General features: G+C 37.5%; 1 protein-coding gene across 1 annotated transcript in view; it reads right to left on the bottom strand.

Moving 5' to 3' along the window:
* Positions 1 to 12373: 12373 nt before the first annotated feature.
* The window catches only part of LOC117716146 (contactin-associated protein like 5-1), an 838779-nt gene continuing 826782 nt past the window's right edge, over positions 12374 to 24370 (bottom strand). The window contains exons 23-24 of the mRNA XM_034513074.2: positions 21605 to 21676; positions 12374 to 19221 (exon numbers count right to left, since the gene is read on the bottom strand). Of these exons, the coding sequence (XP_034368965.1) occupies positions 19028 to 19221; positions 21605 to 21676 (266 nt within the window). The 3' untranslated portion in view covers positions 12374 to 19027. The remainder of the gene's footprint in view (positions 19222 to 21604; positions 21677 to 24370) is intronic.

Genomic DNA, 24370 nt, shown 5'->3' with positions numbered 1-24370 from the left:
ACTAGAGTAAGCTACTAAGATACATGACACCTCAGGAGTAAGCTACTGAGATACACGACACCACAAGAGTAAGCTACTGTGAGATACATGACACCACAGGCCCATAGAATAAGAATAAACTTACAGGGACTCATAGTGACTTGGGGTCTGATCCATGTCCTCTGTTAAGGCTGCATAGCTTGGTATTCTAATGGGATTCTTAACAGAGGGGGATGGAGTTTATCTCTGACTCTTTTTTTGCTTATGAGGCTCTTCTCCTCCTACTAGATTGCCTTGTTCAGCTTTGATAGCTTATTATAATGTGTTTAGTTGATGTCCTGGGATGCCTGCTCTTTTTTGAGGGTACATGCACAGGGGATCTAGGAGAGAAAATAGGCTGGGATGAGAGACTGAGGGTAGGAGAGGAAAGGAAAACTGAAGTTGGGATGTAATTGGTGAGAGAAAATTTTTAAAAAGTGAATAAAAAAGAATATCTCAGTGTTTTGCTTCCATTTTAATATCATGAATGTTAACAAATTTCCCTTTTAGAACATCCTATTTTTACATTCCTTTAACATCCTGTTTTTCACATCCTATTGATATCTAATATATTAAACTTTCTTCAAACTTTCCTATATGTTTTAATGTCAGGAGAAACTGCCACAAAACAGAGACAGAGAAGTCCCTCATGCATTTTGGATGCTACCTCTTTTTTTCCTCTTGGTTACTGGAGAGAGGGACCTGCTTCTTTAGATTTTAAGTTACCATATGAAAGAGAAGAGGTATCAGGCCTTTGTTAAAGCCCTCCAAACAAAAGCTACTGGGTTTGAGTCAAAGGAATAGAACTTGAGTGTTGTTTCTACCTTTGGATCAACCTAACATTCTAGTAGACTAAAACCATTACATAGTGTTGTGTGTTCCTTTAAAGAGTTAATCTAGCAAGATCTGTCAATCATATGACACAGAATATGTTTCCCTCCCCTTCAGTAAATTAATTCTCCTGACAACATTCTGGGAAGGCAAAACAATAATTATTTACTTAATAAAATAAAGTGACTTCCTTCAAAGAAGCCCCTCCCTCCTGAAGACTAGCCTACTCTTGCAGAAGATATCCTAGATACAGTTACGTTCACTGCAAACCAGCCAAAGTTTCTGATTTTTGACTGAGAAAAGTATGTTTCCTTTTTGCTATCTTTTTAATTTCTGTGCTAGACAAAGCTTAGAACTCTTTCCTGAGTGTTCTATTTCTGAAACTTACTCCTAACTCACCACCACTGCCATTACTGAATCTGATGATTTTTTCGAATTCTGACTTAAAAAGACATTGTTTTCTCTCTTCTCTCCTTTCTCATTCGTGCTGCTGCCAAGATTTAGAACTTGCCTGCCCACAGATTTTTTCTCTTAATTTCTAATAAAATTGGCCTATTGAGTCTCTTTTAAAATTATTTTCAATAAGAAAACTAAGAACCATAAAATGGACCCTCTTGTTTCCCTGGTAACAGCCTTTTACATGTTCTCTGTTGCCTTTGCTTTACTATCCCAATGCAGCAACTGATATACACAGTAACTCCCACATCCAAACAGTGATACCTGTCAGTTTAAAATAGCAACTCTGCAATTCAAAGAATCATCACACATGCTCTTGCCCTATGCTTCTTTTCAGAGGCTGTTTCCTCTCTCTCAAGTGCAATTTTTCTACAGAGTGATACAAGTCATATATCATGTAGACACAAGTGAAATAAAACCATCAGCTAGGTACCACCTTGAACGTGGTAAGTATATCTCATGACTATTGTCCACAGTACCTTTCTTCTACCAGTATTCAACTAAGCAATGTTTTCTTGTTTGCAGATGCTGTATCTTAAGTGATAATACCAATTGCTTCAAAGTACATGTGTTAGGCCTTGGACGAGGTAACTCCATTTAACCTGCGATGTTCAGTCATGTAGCACACAGGTAGAGGGCGTGATTAGCAAGTCTCCACCTCCAGAGATTAAAATATTAATGAGTTATCTAAAGGCGGGGGGCATAGCTAATTAAGTTATTCCCACCCCTTTTCCCTTTCCCTATAAAAAGCCAGGCCTCCTGACTTTTGGGGGGAGCGCACGGCATGCCATCTATACCCATTCACCATGTCATGAACAATAAAAGCTTTGGAAAACTGGACTCCACGTGTTGCCTGGGCCTGTCACCACCGGGTTCCCAGCTCTTGGAACCCTGAACTTTGCCTATGTAGCTGCTGGCCTGCCCACCGGCGGCTGTGTGAATGGGGGACCCTCTGCCTGCAGTGTGGGAAGCCCAGGACCCTGCTTCTGAACCACTGTGGGACCCTGCTGCTGGACTTCCCCTCCCCCCATGAGGTTTTTTTTTTTTTTTTTTTTTTTGTTTCTTCTCAATTAAGCTCAATATATTCAGTTTGGGGTGGGTGAAAGTTTTAGCAGCAGGTGATCCTATTGGCTTGGTCTGAGGTTTTGGGGATGCCTCATATGCATGAGGAGAGCCTGGGGCACTATTCCTATGTGACCTGATGGCCAAAAACCTCTCTCTATGGGAGGGGCTGTGAAGGGCGGAAGCTGAGAGAGCCAGGGGCCCAGGAACAGAGCTGAACATCTTCCGTCGCAAAGGGTCTCTGGGGTTCAAAAGCTTGTTTGATCAGGTGCCTGGTTGTCTCTCATAGTTCAGCGCCCCACATACATGTAAAAGGGCTGGTTATTATTCAATGTGTAAATAAATAGAAGTGCATCGTTCTCATAGCTAATGTAGTTACAGGTGTATATAATACAGGAGTAACATCCTTTAATGGAAAAATCAGAAACCAGAAGCATTCAGTAGTATTTTTTGTATTTCAGAATATTTCTATATTCAGCATGAAATATTTTGGTTATTGTGCAGAAAGTATGAACCTGATTAATATACAGACCCTGGATTTGATTGTGTGCAACAGTGATGTTTGAATGAAACAATGAAATAAAAAGAAAAGGACATGACTGCTCCTATGTTTGGTGAAGAATAAACTTTATTGTAGACCTGTAGGAAGCATAGTCAATGGCAGAAACATCCGGAAGAGGACAGAGTGGTCATGACCACTAAGTAGGTTGGGAGAGGGGAAGAAAGAGAGGAGGGCCAAAGAGCAGCCAGGAGGAAGAGCAGAGACCATGTAACAGCAACATTACCATCAACAACAAAAATGTGTGGATTTTATAGGGAAAAAGCCTCTGGGTAAAGAGCAGCTCATTCCCTATGTTGGAGAGTTCAGGATAGAGGTCTGCATATGCCAGCCATAACCTGTAACAGAAAGAGACTAAGGGATACTTGGAGGACCTGAAGGTCAGGTCCATTTTGATATATTGAATAGATATCTCAGCCACTTTTCCCAGGTCTGAAACTTACTCTGGTGTACTTGCATACTGATGGTCTAGTAAAACTTTGCATTTTAACATCATATTGCTGCCCAAAAAGTTTTGAATTATATACTATAGGGATTCTTCAAAAGCCCCAAAATATGGCACAATTATACCACTCCTGGAAGTTTATGCCAAGATATCCAAGTCATCATACTGGAGAGATATTTGCATGACAGTGTTTGCACCACACTAGCATAACAACCAAATTACAAAACCAACAAATGTGTCTGTACATCTAATAAAGGATAAAAGGAATATGGAGCAGTAGACCTTTCTTCATTCATAAATAAAAACAAATTTCTACTATTTTCAAGAAAATGGATGCTACTGAAACAATTATGTTAAATTATTTTTATCAGTCTAAGAAAAATAAATATTGCATGTTTTTTTGTCATTTTTTGGATTCTGGATTACATAAAATCATGAGTGCACATATGATGAAATTACAAGTGAATCTAAGGGAGAAAGCAATTACCTAGAGGATTAAGCATAAGAAAGGGTAGGTCAAAGGGTGTGGGGAATATGCATTGTCTACTTGCTTGAAAGTGAACTTCTGTAGACAGCTTGATCAAAAAATATATTTTAAAATCACAAAACTATTGAATTTTGAAGCATGTGGAGGTTTGAATATGGTTGGTCAAGAGAGTGGCACTATTAGGAGGTATGGCCTTGCCGGACTATATGTGACCTTAGTGTAGGAAGTGTGTCACTGTGTGGGAGTCTTTGAGAGTCTCTGCCTAGCTGCTTGAAGACAGTCTTCTCCTGGCTTTTTTTGGATGAAAATGTAGAACTCTAAGCTCTTCCTGTGCCATGTTTGCCTGGTCTCTGCCATGCTCCCATCTATATAATAATAGACTAAACCTATAAGCCAGACCCAATTAAATGTTGTCATAATAAGAGTTCATAGGTCATGGTGTCTATTTGCAGAAATAAAACCATAAAACAGAGCACTTTGCATTTTATATCTTTGAGCTAGGAATGTGTAACCTGTAGTCATATTACAAAGTCATGTTATAAATCCTAAAGAATGAAAAAACAAAAAGATGTCTTTTCATGTAAAATAAAGTGCTGAAGAAGCTGTAAACACAGTGCATGTCACTGACCTCTGTCTACTTGTCTTTAGATAGCATGATTGATATGTCTGTCTGTTGCTCAGAATTTAAAAAGAGAAAGCAAAGTAGAAAGTTGAGTATCTATCACATAAACATACTCAAATTTAAGACAATGGAACATTTTGTCATTCAAAGAGTGCACTTTCAGCAAGCAAAAATACACATGATAATTTCCAATATGTTACATGAGTCTATTGCAGGAGATTTTCTAGGGACACAAAGTGCTTCTGGAGGATTAATAGTCTACTGTCCCAATTTCAATACCGTCCTCACACATTTGGTCTGAGGAGGTCTTACATGAACATTAACAGCCTTTGACAATTTACTTTGTTCCCTGTTTATCTTCTAAGAGGGTGTTCTGACACATACTACGAGTGGGAGGAGCTGGCGGAAGAATATTTGCCCCAGATCAGACTTGCTTTATTTGAATTAGCAGTAGCAACTTGAAGAGCTAAGTGTGGATCTTGACTCCTCCACCAGATGACTTGTTAAGAGCATTCATATCCATCAGTTCCAAATGGTGAAGTGAGTAATAGATTGGGAAAAACTTTCAGTTGGGCTCCAGGAATCACCTTACAAACCACACAAACACTGGTCTCAGCAAGACAGGGATAGTTTATTGAGTATATGCCTCTGGGCTAATCAACCAAGGCCATAGACCAAATTTAGAAATGGAACCATGGCCATGAGTTTAGGTCCTATAGGGCTTTTAAAACTTGAGATCTACAAATATCTATACCATATGATTCCACCAATCACAATTTAGGGATAGGAGCTTTTACTTAAGATCATATCTATGTTGTACCTTTATCCAACTCCCATTGGATTGGGTATTGGCAGGGAACTTGCCTTGTCTCAAACTGAAGTCCTGACTTGTATACCAGGATGGAACTTGTCTTACCTAACATTCAACCAGGACATCAGTTACCCATACACATGTGTCTTTCTGCCAAGTAGGATATCAGTTCCCAGGGAGGTCTTGGGAACTTAAACTTTACTGGACCTCTACTCAAAATGGAAGTTTTATTTTAAGTAGTTTCATATATCTCCCATGTTGGGGTCTATTTCAGGGGCAGCTTATAAAAGCAAATGCCATAAATCCTTATAAACAAGCCCAGGAAGTGCTGCTGAGTGGGTTATATTGGGTCCACACTCATTATGGGTAACTAACTATACTAAGAAGTTCTACTGGCTTCTATTGTGATTGGTACCTAAGGGAACAGAACATAACAGAATATATAATCAACTGGGCATTAGAAAGTTTTTTGTAACCACAGAAACATATGGGAAAGTTTCCTTATAATGGTAGGCTAGCCACATAACAGTTATTTAGGACTTAACATTTTCCCTACACCTTAGCATTTCATCTAAAACTTTTTACAATAGCCTTAATACTTGTGTATATATATATATATATATATATATATATATATATATATATATATATGTATGTGTATATGTATATATATATACATATATATATATGTATATATATATACATATATATATATATATATCTCCAAGCATTTGTGATTCAAATTTTATTTTATCAAATTTTATTTTATCAAATTGTTTTGCTTAAGCTAGAAGTATTTATCTGCAAACAAAAAAAATTTCTATTTCATGACTTTATCATGGGATGACATATGCATCTGTACAACACAGATTAACAATTGTGACTCAGGTCTTCTGTGTGTGTATGTGTGTGTATGTGTGTGTGTGTGTGTGTCTATGCTAAAAGTGAATGTTTAACCTTTAGCATCATTCCTCAGAAACTATACACCTTGGTTTTTGAGGTCAGGGCTCTCACTAGTCTAGACAGGCTGATCATCTGACTATAGAAATCTACTTCTCTCTGACTACATAATACTTGGACTATAAGGGCATGCCACTTTGCCTGGATTATTTTTTAATACAGGAATTGAACTCAGGTGCTCATGTTTATGTAGCAGGTACGTTATGGGCTCAGTCATCTCCCCAGGATTCTAGTAAACCATTATAGCCCATCAATAACAATATTTGACTCATTTTAGAACTCTTTACCCTCATGTTTTACCATGCTAAAATGTACAAAACAAAGTGCATCATTTTACGTGTTCAGTTCAGAGATATATAGCATTGTTCTACAGCCACCTCCTGACTCTGCAATGTTTTCTCTTCTTTCCAAACTGAACATCTGTGCCTATTAAATAGATAATAAATCACCATCCTCCTTTCCATACAGCTTCTAGCAATTGCCCTTGTATTCTCTGTCTCCCTGACTTTGACTACTCTATGTCACACAAGTAAAAGGAGTCTCCTTAACAAAAAAATTTCACAAACAACCTGGAAGACAGACACATGGTGTTAAATTCTCTAATTCAAACAGTGATTAAAGAAGGCTGCTATGCTTCCTTATGAAGAGGTATACTTGTCTACTTTCTGTCAAAAGTATTTCCACTCTCCTCTTGTGAAAGATAGATACACCTTCAGACTGGCTTGAGCTCTCAAAGTCCCTTTAAGCAGCCAGTGTTCCTGGCAAACCACAGGTGATTGAGACCTGATTTTCTGACCAGTCAGCACTGTCATAAGTGCTCATGTTTCATTCTATAAGATGGATTCTGCATTCAAAGAGAGATCTGGCTCGATGAAGCATGACTTTGACATGTCAGAGAGCAGAGCCACAGTCGCTACTCTAGAAGGTATGCAACCTCCTCACTGGCACAGTGAAACTCCCCTATGTTAGCAGGTACTTGATCAAGGTTTGGCCCAGGAAATATCTTCTTCATGAGACACCATGAAAACTATCATAACACCTGGCTATCAAGGGACTAAAAGTTTATATTCCCCACAAATCTTTGCACTGAAATGCTAACCAAGGAAATTCCATTAGAAAATGAATTCTGCATAGAAATGGTGGTACATGCCTTTATTCCCATCACCCAGGTGACAGAGGCAAGCAGATCTCTGTAAGTTTGAGGCCAGCCTGGTCTATAGAATGAGTTCCAGGACAGCTAGGGCTACACAACAAAACTCTGTCTTAAAAAATTTAGAAACAAAGAAGGAAACAAAACAAAAAAGAAAAAAAAGTAGATGTTAAAAGGTGATTAGAGGATAATCCATGAATAAAATTAGCACCATTAAAAGAAGGATCCTCTTCTTTTTACCACATAAGAGCAAGACATGAACATGTCTTTAATTTTTTTTTATTTTATTTTATCTTTAAAATGGGATTTCATATAGTAGGGGCTGGCCTGGAACTTGCTATGTAGCCAAGGATGACTCTCAACTTCTGATTTTCCTATCTCTAACTCCTGAGGACTAGGACTAGAGGTATGCAATACCATATCTACTTTTAAAATGTGATGACGATCTAACCCAGAGCTTTGTGCACTGCATGCTAGAGAAAGGCAATTTCTTGGTGGTTTGATAAAAGTCTGTTCACCCTGGCATCCTTCTCTTGGACTGGTAGAATCCAGAACTGTGAAAGAAAATAAAAACAACAACAGCAACAACAAAACTTTTCTGATTGATAAACCAATCAGAAAAAAAAAAAGGCCAGTCAGTTTATGAAAATTCATCACAATACTTTTGAACTTTAAAATTTGTAACTAAACAATGTTGTTCTCCTACATTTCTGTTATTATTAAAGCAGTGGTTCTCAACCTGTGGGCCCTGACCCTTTGGTAGTAGCTTATGAAATATTCCTTATCAGATATTTACATTATGATTAACAAGAGCAGTAAAATTATACTTAGAAAGTAACAATGAAATAATTTTTTGGTTGGGTTCATGAGAACACAAGAAATTGTATTAACGGGTTCCAGCATTAGGAAGGTTGAGAACTACTGACGTATGTTCTCTTGGTTGCCCAAATAGGCAAGCTCCAGAGCAGTGAGAGAGACTGTGCTTCACAGATTGGTTTCTTAATGTAGGAGACTCCCCCCACATATTTGATTGGTTAATGAAACGACAAGATGCTAATTTTGGGGTAAAGATATGGAGGTGAGATTTTCCATGCAGGACAGGAAGAAAGGGGGAGAGGATGAGGAGTTGGACGAGACAGCAGGTGGAAGAGAAGATGCAGGATGTAGACCAGGAATTGTTAGACCTGGTGGTGACCTTCGCCACCAGAATTCCAACATAGAATAGCTGATGAGTTTAGGATGATAGATTCCATGCCCAGTGGTGGTGTCATCTGTTAATTTTAAAATTAAGATTGTCTGGTGTTTTCCATCAGGTGGGCAGTTTGGCACAGCTGGCCACTGGGCAGTGGGCTGGCAAGAGAGTGATCTCAGAGAGAGGCAGAGACAGTGTTTGTGAAAGAGATGTTGGCTATAGAAACATTGGTAATTATGGTCTCAGGCCCGTTGCAACAGTCTACGAGCAGACAGAGACCGTTGTTGCCTGCACCTAGCTGGATTTAGCATGGATTTATAAAATTACATGCTACACCTTAAAAACAACACCTGACATTATTTCCTATCCTTTATTCACATGAACACACATGCACCTGCATACATGTGAACACACATGCACACACATACACACACACAAACACAAAGACCTTTCTTTTTCTTCATTCAGTAATCTTAAAACAAACAAATACAGATCAATGAGTAAAGGTGGATTCTGTTTAATACAATCTTTTACTAGCTTATCTCATCTTTTAAGAGACCATGACTAAGCTACCCAAAATAAAGGAAAAAAAAGACATATTTTTCTGAATGCATGAAGATTATTTTAAAATCCTTTGTGTAATGAAGAAATAAAACTCAATATGAGAAGACATGAATTATTTTACTGTGTCTCAGCTACCTAGAAGGTTTGAAATCTGATGACATGCCTGTCAAACCTTGAGGCCAAGTTAATAGATACTTAAAGCTACTGTGAATATTTCTTTTAAAATATTTTTTCATTATTTAGAAACATGTCATCTCTTTTAAGCAGGACATCTCAAAGAATTCCTAAAGATAATGTGTAAATTGCATTTCTTCACTATAATTAAGTTCAATTACGATAGCCAGAACCAGAGTGCAGACAATATTTCCAACATAACTCACTTACAAACAGTGGTTGAGCAGGTATGCATCCTGTTCTCTGTGGCACATAGTACTTGCATTCTACAAAACATAAAATAACAATGGGCTGGAGAGGTGAGTCAGTTGGGGCATTCTTCCAATACAAGTATAAAAACCTAACTCTCTCCCAAGCAGCACCAATGTAAAAAACAAAAAACAAAAACAAAACAAAAAAACAAAAACAACACACACACACACACACACACACACACACACAACCTATGCAGTGTTTGCAGTGTTGCCTGCCTGTAATCCGTTCTGGAGGCAAAGCTCACTGGGCAGTCAATGTAGTCAAATTTATGCTCTCTGTGTTCAGGTTCAGTGATAGAATGTGTCTCAAAAATATAATATGAAGAATGAGACATTGGCCTCCAGATGCATGGCACGCACACACACACAGACACACACAGACACACACACACAGACACACACAGACACACACACACAGTAAATGTCAAGTAGCTTTGTGGAGGACCTCAGTCAGTATAGATTTGGCCAAGAGGTCTACAGGACATATTTATTTTGGTCTTTAGGATCTGTGAAGATTAGGTTTTCTTTTCAAATACTTATTAGAAAAACTAGGGATTTCTGTGCTTAATTGGTTTATAGCCATAAAACATGGTGTCAAGATATTAATAGATTGCATAAAAAGGATGAGTTTCTCTGGATCTTGTAGCCAAGCAACTCTTAAAATCTGTAGTTCTAAGCCATGATCCATGAAGCTCTATAGTCCTCAGTCCTTTGAACTGACTTCCAAACTTTTTCTTTGTGGTGGCTCTAATAAAGATCCTCAGTAATTAAAAAAATAAATAAACAAATATGAGTATCATGTAGCACATTTTTCTCAAATAATAGCTTCTATTGTTCTCCACAACACAAATACAACAAAACTTCTTTTTCTGCCCATTTGCTGTGTAAATCATATCTTCAATCTTTGGATCCTGTTTTTTTGTTTTGTTTTGTTTTGTTTTGTTTTCTCATATTCTCCTACACTCCATGAGCAAATCTCACTGGCTTCTTCTGGACTCAGATACACGTGAAATCTCCCCAACTCTTGTTCTGGTGCTACATTCTTTACAAGTTTTAGCTCTTCTTTCTTGGTCTTTCCCTCCTGTTCTCTGTAATTCATTCTGGATTAAGAAGATTAGAATTTCCTAAATGTCCTGTCTGACACAATCATTCCACTATAAGGAGTTTGTTTATTTGTTTGTTTGTTTCCTTGTTGTTTGTATGAGAGTTTTATGTAGCTCAGGATGAACTTATTTCAATATGACCTTGTGTTAGCATTCTTTCTAGGCTCTGCCCACAGTTATCTGGCAGCAGCCAAATATGCCTGACTCACTATAAAAGGGGCTCCTCATCACACTCTTACCCTTTTACTCCCTTCACCTCTCTGTCCCTTCTTGTGGAAAGCGGCTCCGCTCTTGTCATTACAAGGTGGCGCTTGGCATAGGCATTGCTTGAGAGAAAAGACAACTCCATATATGGAGTTGTATGTGCTGAGAGGTGTGGTTACCCGATCACCCCACCTCGAATCATTGAATGACCAATCTCCAGTGATTTCGTGGCAGTTGCTGATAGGATTAAGGCAATGCTTATAAGGGGCTGAGGGAGCTGGGGAGGGGAGAAAAGAAAAAGAGAAGAAGCTTGCTGTACATGGATAGCTGAATAAACCGCTTGAAGAAGAACACAATTGCCATTGCCTTATTCCGCAGGTCGGACATGGGTAGTGACACCTCTCTTCACATTCCTCTCCCATCTCTCTCTATGGGTTCCTAGCCAGCCTCCTTTCTTTCTCTCCCTCTGTCTATCTATCTATCTATCTATCTATCTATCTATCTATCTATCTATCTATCATCTATCTATCTATCTATCTATCTATCTATCTATCTATTTATCTATTTCTGCCTTTCTCTATCTCTGCTCCTTCCTCAACTTCGTTTTTCATGCCCCAAGTAAACTGTACTCTGTACTTTATCTTTTGGACAGCTAATATGTCAGGGGAAGGGATGCCTCAGCATGGGCCCACAGAAGCACTTCCTTCTGCCTCACCGTACCTAGCTCTACAAAACATATATTGGCATTTTTTTTTTCTTTTTTATAAAACACAACATCTTGGGCCTTTGATTCTCTGGCCTTTCCTTCTTAAGGAAAATTGAAGTTGTATGTGTGTACCACTGTGCCCTGTTTATTTGAGGCTGAGGATCAATCCGAGGGCTTTTGTGAATACTATAAAGCCCTTTAAGAACTGATTTACATCCTTAGTCCATTGAATTACATTAGTAAGTCTATGTCTACCAGATAATGCATAAACACAAATCTAAATAAACACTATAGGATGACAAATCTACTCTGAAGCAATGCATGTCACCTCTTTTAAACAGAGCTATTGTAAAGTAACAGTCTTCCAGAAAATGGGAGTATAGGCAAAATAAGATACAAAGTATGGGTGCTGTGAGTGGAAACTAAGAGGGGGTGAACAAGGCTATCAGTATCTGTGAGATGCTGAAGTCTGGATGATTCAAGAACCTTTTAACTAAGTTAGTGAGCATGCTCATATGCACTTTTGTTCTTAACATGAACTTTGAAATAAGTCAGTTAAACATGAAAGAGCCCTAGACAGTACTTTGAGCTACACTGAAATCAATAAACCCAGAGAGTAGACATTTTGTATTTTTTCCTGAATTGTGTTGGCTAGGTGATAATGATCTAAGAAATCAAAGTGGGCACTGAGGGATTAATTACTTGACTCCTCATTAAACAGAATAACACAGCAAGGCAAATTTGTATTCTACACAAAAGATACAAAATTCTCTCTTTATTAAATATACAATATTTACAGGTTAGTCTTCTGTACAGCAAACAAAAACATAGAAAATAAATAAATTGATTCCTTTTACTTTCTCCATACACTGTATTAAAACATGTTACATGGTCTACAAAACAGACATGCGATGTGGCAACATCAGATGGGGCTAAAGATTCTGTTACAGGAACAAAAAAATTATAATATCCAAAAATAAATGAAGGAGACTCCTGCTAATTCCAGTGGGTCTTTGTTTTGTTTTGCCTCTGTTGTACTTTTAACAAAAGAAAGTCTGATACATATTTGGGAAAGGTCCTTTGTACTTTGTTATTTACTTTCTAAAAGTAATCTCCCTGACCTCTCATTTTTCTAAAGAAAATACTGATCATGCCAGAAAGTCTCTAATTTTTCACTTGAAATCAACATGGTAATTCAGTTTCTTAGGGATTTGGTAATTTCATGAACCAAATATGAATTGTTTTCTACTTTATTAGGTATAGTTAGAGTGTGTTATCTGTCTTTGTTTTTTATGTTCTACTTTCCTGCCATAGGCTCTCTGGCAGTGGGAAGCATATGCTAAAGAGATTTAATATAGGCTATTAGGAAGTCCTTCTATTGTCAAGTTTGGGAAAAAATTACTGACAGTCACCCTCACCAAATACAAAGTCCTTCTCATGATACTACTACACTACTTTAAGCAAGGTACGGTTATTTACTTATTTTTTTTTTTTATGTAAGTGTATGCAAGGTAGGGCAAGATTATATTTGGTACTCTCATTCAAAAAGAAAAAAATTAAACTAGTAATTCAGATATGTCTTTGGGATATGGATGACTATCATGTAAATGTATAACTAGTCAGAGGCCCATCATTTCATTCTATAGTGTTGCAATGTAAATGGCTCCATCTGGAGTGGTCATTCAAGGAGGATTCAAGGCTACAGAGTCCTGCTCTGCTTACCCAGTGCTTTTTTCATGTCTTCTGAGATTTAATGCTGGGATCTAAAGCCTGGCACAGTATAATGCTAATGAAATTATAATTAGGCCATAATCACACACATGAACTAACTTTATCATAACTTGGGACTAGCCTCCTGATTTTAATCTGCAATTTGATGCAGGCTTTTATGGGTACTGAGGGTCATCAAAGGAAGACTTCTCACAGAGTGTCAGGTGGTTGATGTCTGAAGTACACACTGTAGTGGATGGAGAGTGATATATTTTCCTATTGTTATACATGCCAGATGGCATGACCAAGAAAGGGGATAAAAGGACCACTTGACTGACTCCAGTATATTTTTGCTTCCATCCATGGAGCATTTGATTAAAGGCAATGGACATAAGGATCTTGATTATAGTTTAATTTACTTAAAGATTCCATTAGGGTGTTCACCCTGTGCAGATAAAATCACTGTGGAGATAATTCCAAAGCATCCCTAGACTATACTAGTAAAACATAAACCTTGAAATGTACTAGGGTAGGTTGAAATGCTGTGTGAAACTGAGTAACCATTTCTCATGCAGGGTCACTAATATTGCCTGTTCCCTAAGGTGTAAGACAAATGCATGAAGGACGCTTCTGAGTTGGGAGCCAGAGACATATGGAGAAGAACCATCCTTACTTTATGGTGGAAGCTTTAGCTCTCTTCACCTCTAGCAGCCACTACTTGCTCCATAAATACTCTTTTCCTCTTTGACAAGAACCCAGTAAGGCTACTGTAATACAAAAGCCCACTGATACCTAAGCCTTGCTCATATCTACCTAACCATCTGTAGACTATAAACAATACAAATGGCAGAGGACTAGCAGACAAACTTTACTGTTTCACTACAAAATGTGTTTCTTATTCATTCACAGAGTACCTTAGTGAAAGATAACAGGAAGAATCACTCAACAACAACAAAAACAATCATTAGAACCCTGTCCAAGGCAGTTAAATAATTTCCAACACAAAGTAGTAATACTTCTCTCCACAGAAATTAGGTATGGATATAATTTCCTGGACATTTGAGGAACTGCTTTGTTAACTTTTATTCTCTCTCTCTCTCTCTCTCTCTCTCTCTCTCTCTCTCATGTTTGTGTGTGTGTGTGTGTGTGTGTGTATCTGTGTGTGTGTGTGTATCTGTGTGTGTATTGCACATTCTCCCCTTTTAAGTGGATCAACTATTTGAATTCGTGAACACAGAGATAAGAAAGAACAGCAGACATTTTAAAAACAAATTACATGAGAAAGGCTTGGTGTAAAGACAGAGAAGGGTTGAGAACTTCCCAAGAACTTGAATAAAGAAGTAATTCAGACAAACTGTGAGTCTTTTAAAGAAAACATTTCTGATCTGTGTGAGAGACATGAAATAGCACTCAGTTATCTTTCATAAAATGAAGCATGGATGCATTTGCTTCTATCACTCTCCCATTATCTTCCTTTGACACTTGCAGGCACAACACTACATGTTTATTTATTTAATTGAAACATGTTTTATAGGACAGTTGAGGACCCAAGGAATGGTTTCAGGAACAATGAATGGTAGAACTCTATAGTTGCCCATTAATCTCTTACCCAACTGCTGTTGTAATACTGCTGATGGCTTGCAGCTCTAGGGAATTCAAAGGAAGTAAAGCAGTTGATAGACAAAAAAATTAAATAATAGTTGCACAGATTAGTTCCCATGTCCATGGATACAATGGGGCTGTTATTAATATATCTTCCCAGTATGAGTCTTCTAATTGAGATGATATGATATGGAGAGAGAACATACATGACATCCAGGTCTGAAAAGAGCCATATAGGACATATTAGTATGACCTCACTAAGATGGGCAGCACATAAATAATTATTCATTCAACAGAAAATTTTTAGTTCTCAGAAACTTGCCTATAGTCAAATGGATTTTTAGGACTGAGTGGTGAGAGTTAAAAACTGTAAACTATCCACTAAATTAAAAGAGATATAAAAGAGCTGTGGCATAAGTAAATATCCACCATAGAAGTGAAAACAGATGGGTGCAGAATTATAGACTGTTCTTTTCTGCCTATAGTCTTTACATGGGTCTGCCACATGAAGAAGCATATATTTGGAAAGGTTTAACAAGAACATAGAATATTTAGCATCCTTTCAAATGTATCTGATATAGATAGAGATGATGGTCCAGACCTAGGAAGAGTCAGGTACTTTTTCTTGCATTTTGAGGTCAGTATGATTTATAATGAGATCAACCAGCCAGGGTTACCTAGTGAACCTTGTCTACAGAAATTGTGTGATACAGGTACCACTTGTTCTTTCTCTGTCCAAAGAGTCCATTTACAATCTTTTACAGAAATTTGTCTGCATGAAGCAGTTACCTATCTTGAGGAAAAGAAACAAAGCAATAATCTCTCATAGAATTAATTAATAAGACACAAAATTCTAAGAATTATTTAGAAACACATTAACTTATAGAAGCCTCTGGAAATGGTTTGCAAATTATGTACAGAACTTGCCATCTGCTCCTTGATGATATGAGTAGACTTCTGTTGCTGTAACACAATTGAGTAAGTGCATATACCAAATAGGTCTTGTCACCACCTTAACACTGGCTCTTGCTTCTAGCTCTGATGGCATTTAGTGTAAGTGTAGGAGAGTGAGACTTACTAAGTTTTCACCTGGTGTGTGTTGTGAGGTTATAAGAAAATTCTGATTTGTCCCTGAGACTACTTACAAGAATATATCAAATTGGCATTTATTAACCACTTTGTCCATATGCCCAGGCTCATGGTCTGCATATCCTGTACATCTAGAGAGGACGGTAGCAGAATATGTGCTATGCAGAGAGGAAAGACTGGCTTCATGCATTCCCCTATATGGTTATCCATAAGTACATACTATTGGATAAATAAACTGGCTTGTAACTCCATTTCTATCTATCAATATTATGTCAAAAAAAAGATGGTGATTGCTTCTAAAAACTCCAGTAAGAAAATATTACACTGTAAATATTCTTTCTTTACCTATCATTTCACTGTTAGATGTGCTTAGGACTAAATTTCTGCATGAATTTCATTTTTGGTGACAGGACAGTATGTAGCCATGGAAAGGGGTGATTAATACAGCCTTTTATAGAGTCACAAAATTTAAAATTAGAAACTGGACAACAGACAAGGAGGAAGTAAAGGAAACAGATGCTCAAAGTCTCTCCTTTTATTAGATAACCATACTCCATATTAAAAAGAAAAAAATTAAACAGGGTGTGCTTGTTAGAATTTCTTTAAAACAAATTCACTAGCAAAAGATAAAAATATTTTAAAAGAGAAAGAGGGTATGTCAGAATTTATAGAAAATATTAAGGAAAGAACATATATTTAAGACAGTATCTCAATGTTGTAGTCTGTTTTATATTCCATCCTTACCTCTGTAGCTTTGTAAGGAAAGAAAAACTACAGATGGGTAACTGGATGACACTAGTGAGGACTTTGCTATGAACCTCCTTATCCATGGCAGTGACAGACAGTCAGAGGTAGGATACTTCCTAAGAAGATGGATTGTCTATCAACTGTTAAGTACCTGCTTGGCAAATCAGGTCTGCCTTGCAATGGGAATTGACCAGTACTTTATCTTTTAAGGATCTTTCTTCTAGCATTCTCCAAGAACTGAAGTGGTTGGATGGTTTATCCCTTGTCTTATCTTGGAGGTGGTTCAAGGAATAAAAAAGAGTTAAGAATATTGTTACCATAAATGACCAAGATGGCCCACAGTCCACAAAGTCAAAATGCCTCTTCAGATGGATTATATGGTTTGTTGCCAAAAGAGCCCAAAGCCTGAGATGCTTTACTCCTTTATTTAGGCACATAAGTCAAGTGCATGCAGCACCATTGTGTACAGGGGGGCAGATACAGAGTGGAAAATGTAAAGTGTATCACATAATCTTCTGTGAAATCCTCTCATCTAGAGATGACCCCACTAGCCCATGCAACAGCCAGTTACTTGCCTCTTGGGAAATATCTCAGTTGAAGAATGAACTCATTATCTGTGTTCTGGAATGGGAATCCTACTAATCTCTACATTTGTCCTTTACTGGACCTTTCTTGATTGGATGAAGTGGGAAAAACTTAATTGATTTTTCTCATTTTTCATGTAGCTATTTTTCTTATTTTTCAGTTTTCCTACAAGCTCAGTTAAGATGGCCTAAGCCTTTTCATGGAACCAATTTAGACTTTTATTTGAATTCTGTTTATGCTGACTACACATAATACACAAATGTATATATTCTTTACTTAAGTAGAGCAATTTTAGGAATAATATAGCTAACATGTTCTATTAAAAAGAGAAGAGAGGTGGCAAGTTACAAGAAGAGCTACTTTCTCACAACTTTCTTAAAGCCTTCTGCTATCAGGGCACTTTTTCCATGCTTAGAAACAGCAAGGCAAGAGAGGAGCAAAGTAGCTGCTAATTATTTAATCACTTTATATTGGAAAGTGTTGACTCTCTATGGAAAAGATGATGAATGGAAACCAGGGCCACTTATGGTGTAGACATTAAACTAACATAAATAAAATTCTCTGGTTACTCATCAAATGTCACTAAAACTAGCAGGCCAGAAGGGTCTCTCCTGACTTGGGTCCCCCAGTAGGTTGTCTTTATAACCTTGGCCCTCCAAGTAAAGTCTGTTTGTTCTCACAGATGTTATGAAGAGTTGACTTCCTATGTTCCATCCAGACCTGTAGCTTCTCTCAACTGAGTTCTTAAGGAATCAAATTTCCCCACTTCTTTATAGAGACAGATTCTTCCAGATATTACAGTCCTAAATGGAGAAAGGTACAGGCAGGACAAATGATTGCTGCTTTGCCAGAGGTCATGTCACATACTAAGTAGGCTCATTGCTCTTTTAACCATGCCTTACGAGAGAGGCTGTCATGGATGCTTTTCAAGTACCTAATTTACACACGCGCGCGTGCGCGCGCACACACACACACACACACACACATACACACACACACACACACAGAGACACACACAAACACAATGTCTACTAATTTTCAAAGCCTCCCAACCTCCCTTCTCTCTCAAAGAGTGGAAACAAATGTTGCTTTCCCTGGGTAGATTCAGTTTCCTTCATAGCCTCCTGCTCTATTGGGCTCCCTGATAAAGCCATTACTTAAAAAATGATCTGACACTATCTTCCTTTGATACACACACACACAGACACACACACACACACACACACACACACACACACACACACACACACACACAACTTTTCTACTCTAAAGCCATAATACCTAACAATATTGTACTGGGCAAGAACAGTTGTTAAAGGCAAACACCACAGAGCTCAAAAGTCTAATGGAAAATGCCAAGATCAAGTGCCTGAGAAACTGTGGAGTGAGGTTTGGAACTGGATTACAAACCTAGAATGTGCATATGTGTACATGTGTCTCTTCCTTGTTTACAATAGTGAAGTCTGTGCCTCCATTGGTCATTTCACAATGACACATATGTCAGTGGATTAGAGTAGCCACAGCTATATGATCTCCTGAGCTAGGCCAAGGAGATCAGTGCTCTTTGTGGATGCATGTGTGTTCAGAAAATCAATGGTGAGAGAAAGAGAATGTTTAAGTTAAAAGACAAAAGAAAGGAGAAAAAAAAGGGGGGAAATTCAGGAAAAAAAAAAAGACCATGTGTTCCAGCAGTGGCTCAGATGAAATACTCCTGTTTGCACTCAGTGGCTGTGTTTTGCAAGTCAATCTCATTTCTAAAGGAACTGTCCAAGTTTTCTGGGTATTCCTTCTTCATCTGATTGGTGCGGTGTGACTGCTTATGTTGATAGAGGAAGCGGGTCATGATTCCAATGACACACAAAGTAATAAATGTCACCACTGCTATGACACCTGTAGGAAAGAAATGGAAAAAGAGAAGAAATGTCACTGAGAAAATTCAGTCCCAACAAAGGCATACTTTGGAGGGGAGAAAAAAAGACAAGGCCAACACATAACCAGAAATCTATTCTGTATCCAGACATAAAGGCCTGCTCAGAAATTCTTGATTTTCACTTTCTAGAAAACCAGCTGGAAGCACAGTACTGAGTGGTAAAATTTGTTTTTTTTTTTCTAGAAAGTTATGTTGATAACCAAAGAAGAAATATGGAGTTAGAACAACAAAGGAATTGTATAGTTTAAGAGTTATGTGTTGGTTTTGTTGCTAGAGATCAAACACAGACTTTGCAGATTTTAAATACATCAAGCCTTGCTAAGAATCACTTGGTATAAAGCCACCTTATTTCTTTTTGTCTATCTCTGCCTCTCTGTCTCTCAGTATCTGCCTCTGCTTCTCTCTCTCTCTCTCTCTCTCTCTCTCTCTCTCTCTCTCTCTCTCTCTGTGTATGTTCATGAGTCATGGCTGTCATAAGGACTCCTGTTTATGACAAAAGACAACTTTTCAGAAATCTGGTCTTGCCTTCTACTTTGTTTTGAGACAAGGTCTTTCTTGCTATCTCTGCCTTTACACGATCCTGGACTGAATAGAGAGACTTTATTTCAAAATAAATAAACAAACAAAAAAATCAACCCAGTCACTAAGAAACATTGTGTATGCAAAATTCATAATGAGTATCAACAAAACACTGAAGATTTGGCCATCAAAATAATTTCATTTCTAGTAAAGTATACATATTTGTATATTTCATATGTTCTAAATTGTCTAACTAGTGAGAAAATACCTATTTTATTGTTGGCAATTGTTCAGCTTTGACAAAAATTACTTGGTCTAAATGCCACTATTTATGTGAATAGATACCAGACAGTTAAATATACAGACCTATTTTTCACCAATTTTCTAACAACTATAATAATAACTAAGACAAGTTATGTTTGTCATATAATCCAAACTCATTTTGTAACCCATTTCTCAAATATTTTAAAACAAGGAAAAGAAAATATTAAAATTTATACTCTAATCTGGGTGGCAACAAATTACTTTGAAGCATGAATTGTTGTTGACTTTATATGTGGTAGATTTAGCCTCTTTTATGCTGCTGGTATGAAGGGGTTACTGCATGCTTGCTCCTGAGGGAGCTTAACAGAATCTCCTCTGGGGCTTTGATAAACTTCCCACTCTCAGAGAGACTCAAAAAACTAGTCAATGAAAAACTAGGCCAAACCCAGTCTTTATCAAATGAAAACTTACAAGAAGAAAAAGAATTATAAAATTATCTATGACATTTACTGATTTCAAAGAAAGATCAAGTTCCATCATCCCTGGAGAAGGCATTCAGCTCACATAGCTGTCTTAAGGATGTCCCTAAGGAAAGGCCATGCTTCTCCTTCTCTGGTACGCTACTGTTGTGGAGTCCTTCCATTCCCATTCTTTTATAGAACCCATTTCTATGCTGCTACCACTGCCTACTTCCTTACATACTTCCTAGTGTACTCGTTATAGGAAGGCAGTAACTGTATCTCAGGTCTGATTCAGAGCTGGAGCTAATTAAATGAGAGTGAAATGAGTGACTCCTGCTGACTTGTAAAGAACTCCATCTGTTGTGAATTCATTCATTCATCCAAGTTGCCAGAATGCAGGGGTGAGACACCTGGCTTTTTATATCTTAGGCATCTTACATCAAACCAAACTTGGGAGACAGTACATGTTGCAAGACACAGATGGGAACATCAAACTATTGCAAGCATTAGACAAGCTGAGACAGAATGAAGAGTGGAGTAGGGTGAGACTACAATCAGCTCATAAACTGTGAAGGAAGAGATGGTGATAGAGAATGAACTATAAGCAGAGTAGGCAAGCTCTATAGCCACAACCATATGGACTGCTTTATATAGGCTTCAGTTATATAGGGTTCACCATGCTCATTAGATGTAACTCAAGTGACTTAGTAAAGGAAAACTGAAAGTGACTCTAGCTCTGTCCATCTGTTTGCCCCACATGACTATTTTATTTTATCGGTCTGTTTTGTTTGTGCTTTAGAAGTGACAACTGGACACAGTGAACAAGATGCAGGCTGCCTGCCTATGAGTAGATGTTCCAGCTGTTGATTCAGAGCACAGATGCTTACTGAATCTGAGGCAAAATAAAGCCACAGAACTCCTGGCATAGAAGAAGAGTCTGCCATTGATCTTACACTATGAATGAAGAGGCAAAGTGCTGAACCGAGAGTATCTGATTGTAGGTGCTGCATGATCATGGGTAAAGATGACTTAAAGTAACTTTCTACAGAAAACAGGGCCACAGATATCTTTCCTGCTTTCATCAATGAAGACAGGTTACCTCCAATGACTGCCGAGTCACTTCGGACTGCATTTGTGAGTGGTTCACGTTCATCTGTCTTTTCAAAGGAATCTAGAAAGAGAAAAAGACACAAAAAGTAAACTTCACCATTCAGTCAACCACAGGGAGAGAAGATGCAATTGTACATCTATGAAATAGTCTAACAGCATTCCTTCAATAAGAGGTGAACTAGCATTTGAAAGGAACCTAAATAATTGGCATTTAAAATAATGAGCAGAGTTCAATCCCAGAACCTGAATTAAAAGCTGAATTTGGGGGCTGCAATTTGTTATCTCAGTGAGAGTGTAGCTGGTCCTATATCTAGAGCACATTTAGACATAAGAGAGATTGTGCCTCTAAGCAAGATAAAGAAGAGATCTGACTCCCAAATCTTTGTCCTCTCACCTCCAAATGTTTCATGACATAGATTGTAAATATTTAAATATTCTTAAATATTTAATAAATATTTAAATATTCTTAAATATTTAATAATAAAATGTACTGCTTACAACCAATAATTTAGGACTGCATTAGCTTATCAGTAAATTGTGAGATAGCCTTGAGCTGGATGAGAATGGTGCCTGGCCCATGCCTCTTCAGTCACCCACTTAGCATTTACTTTGCAGGAGAATTTGTAGGACTGAAAGCTGCCATTTACTTCAGCACACTTTCCTCTTTGTCTCAATTAAGGACCTGAGTCTTCTGACAAAAACAACTGAAAGCACTGGAAGAGTTAGCTCCTCAGAGTAGCCCTCACCAGGAAAGCAGCTGTCAGGTATATACTCTTAACTTCTGAGTTAAGCTCTTGGCCAGATTATTTTTCTTTATAGACTGCACCTCAGAAATCTCAGACTGGACTTTACCTGGCTATGAAGTGGAGGGTGTCCTTGAAATTGTTATGTAACGAAGGATGGGAGGCAGACAGAGTATGAACTAAAGAGAGCCAGACAGAGAGCTAGACAAGGAGTGAGAGAGACAGTAATGGGGAGAAGGAGGCATGAAGTGAGGAAGAAAGCAGGGAAAGAGATAGATAAGGATAGAAGAAAAGAATGAGGAAGGGAGAAGAAAAAGATAAATAAGGGTGAAGAGAAGAAGGTAGGAAAACTTAGAGAGGAAGGTGGAAATAAGACAGAGTCAGAGGGAGTCAGAATGAGACAGAGGGGGAAATGGGAGGAAAGAAATAAGAAGGAAAAGAAATAGAGTAACATGATCTCAGGAAGACTGCCAGTAAACGGAGGGATGCAGAAAGGCAGAGGAAAACAGAGAAGCAGGGAGGCAAGGAAAAAGAGAGTCAGGAAGGGAAGGAGAGAGGGCAGGAGTGGATGGCAGATATTTAGCTATATCACTTCCTATGTCCTTACAACATTCTTACTCTGGAATATTTTATTTCAAACTTCCATCCTGAAATTCTTTCTGCTTCTTTATGAATACTCAGATTATAAGTGTCCACAGTTCATATGACTCCTTCAGTCTTAACACAGCTCACATTTCTTCCAACTTTATTTAGCTCATGTGCTACTTTTAACATTATAAATAACATAGCGCTGATGTTCAGCCAGATTTATCTATTTATAACATCTTTTATGTTGATAGGTCAATGCATATTAATTTATTTTATTAATTATAATCTTCTACTGTTCACTAATGCTATGAAGAAAACATTTCAGATCTGCTAAGGTAGATACAGTAGTATGTTCGGTCATCATGTTCTGCAAAGTAACCTTTATTCCAGTGATGATACATTTCCAGAGCTTTTCCTTTTCACTGCTGCTCTCCATTTAATATTATATTTTAAAATGAGGTCTTAGCTTTAACTTTACATCCTCCAAAAATAAATGCCTTAGCCTAAGTACATAAACATATCTATGTATTCATGCATGCACCCGATATAATCTACTATTTATCTACATATCATCTGTCTACAAATATATAGGTCTACCTACAATTTCTCTGTCAGAAATGTATATACATACATACATACATACATACATACATATTCATGTATATATGTGTACATATATTATTTGTTTGGGGGCTGTTGAGTTAAATCCATTACTATATCTTGAAATTTGACTACCAAGAAATACAGTCTACAAACTTTGCTCACATCACACAGATTTTACTTTTTCTGTTGCAGATCATTTAATTTGCTGTGAAGAGCCCATTATTCTTAGACCTAATTCCACTCACTGATTTATTTTTGATTTCACTACTTGCATTTTAGTTATATCAATAAAATTTCATTGAATTCAACATAATTCTGATTCAGTCAGAGATCCAATCTTTAAAAGAACTATGACAAATGATTAACAAAAATACAAAAATTAATTCTCTGGCCTTGACATTGTCCCCAGTGGGATAACATACTTTCCTACAGACTTGCATCACTTTTTCACACATATACATAAATAAATATGTAAGTAAGTGAACAAATAATATAATTAACATAATAATATAACATAACCTGTTCACTGAATCACTAATTCACTAATTCATTAATTCAGAGAGGTTGGTTGGTCAAGAACTCCTAAATATCTCTTTTCTTTGGCCAAGAACTGAGTTACAAGTGTTCACTGCCACACCTAGATTTTTATGTGGGAGCTGTACATTGTAACCTGGGTCCTCATGATTGTATAATAAGGTTTCTAGCTATTAATCTTTTCTTTATCACCTTCCAACTAATTTAATGAAAACAATCTTCATATAATACAAAGTATCACATTTTACACTTTATATGTCTATAAATTTGTTAATACTTCCTCCAAA

This window comes from Arvicanthis niloticus, chromosome 10 (genome assembly GCF_011762505.2).
Source record: "Arvicanthis niloticus isolate mArvNil1 chromosome 10, mArvNil1.pat.X, whole genome shotgun sequence".
In the NCBI taxonomy this organism is placed as follows: domain Eukaryota; kingdom Metazoa; phylum Chordata; class Mammalia; order Rodentia; family Muridae; genus Arvicanthis; species Arvicanthis niloticus.
Note: the sequence above shows the minus strand (reverse complement) of the source record. Positions and strands in the feature narration are given on the sequence as shown.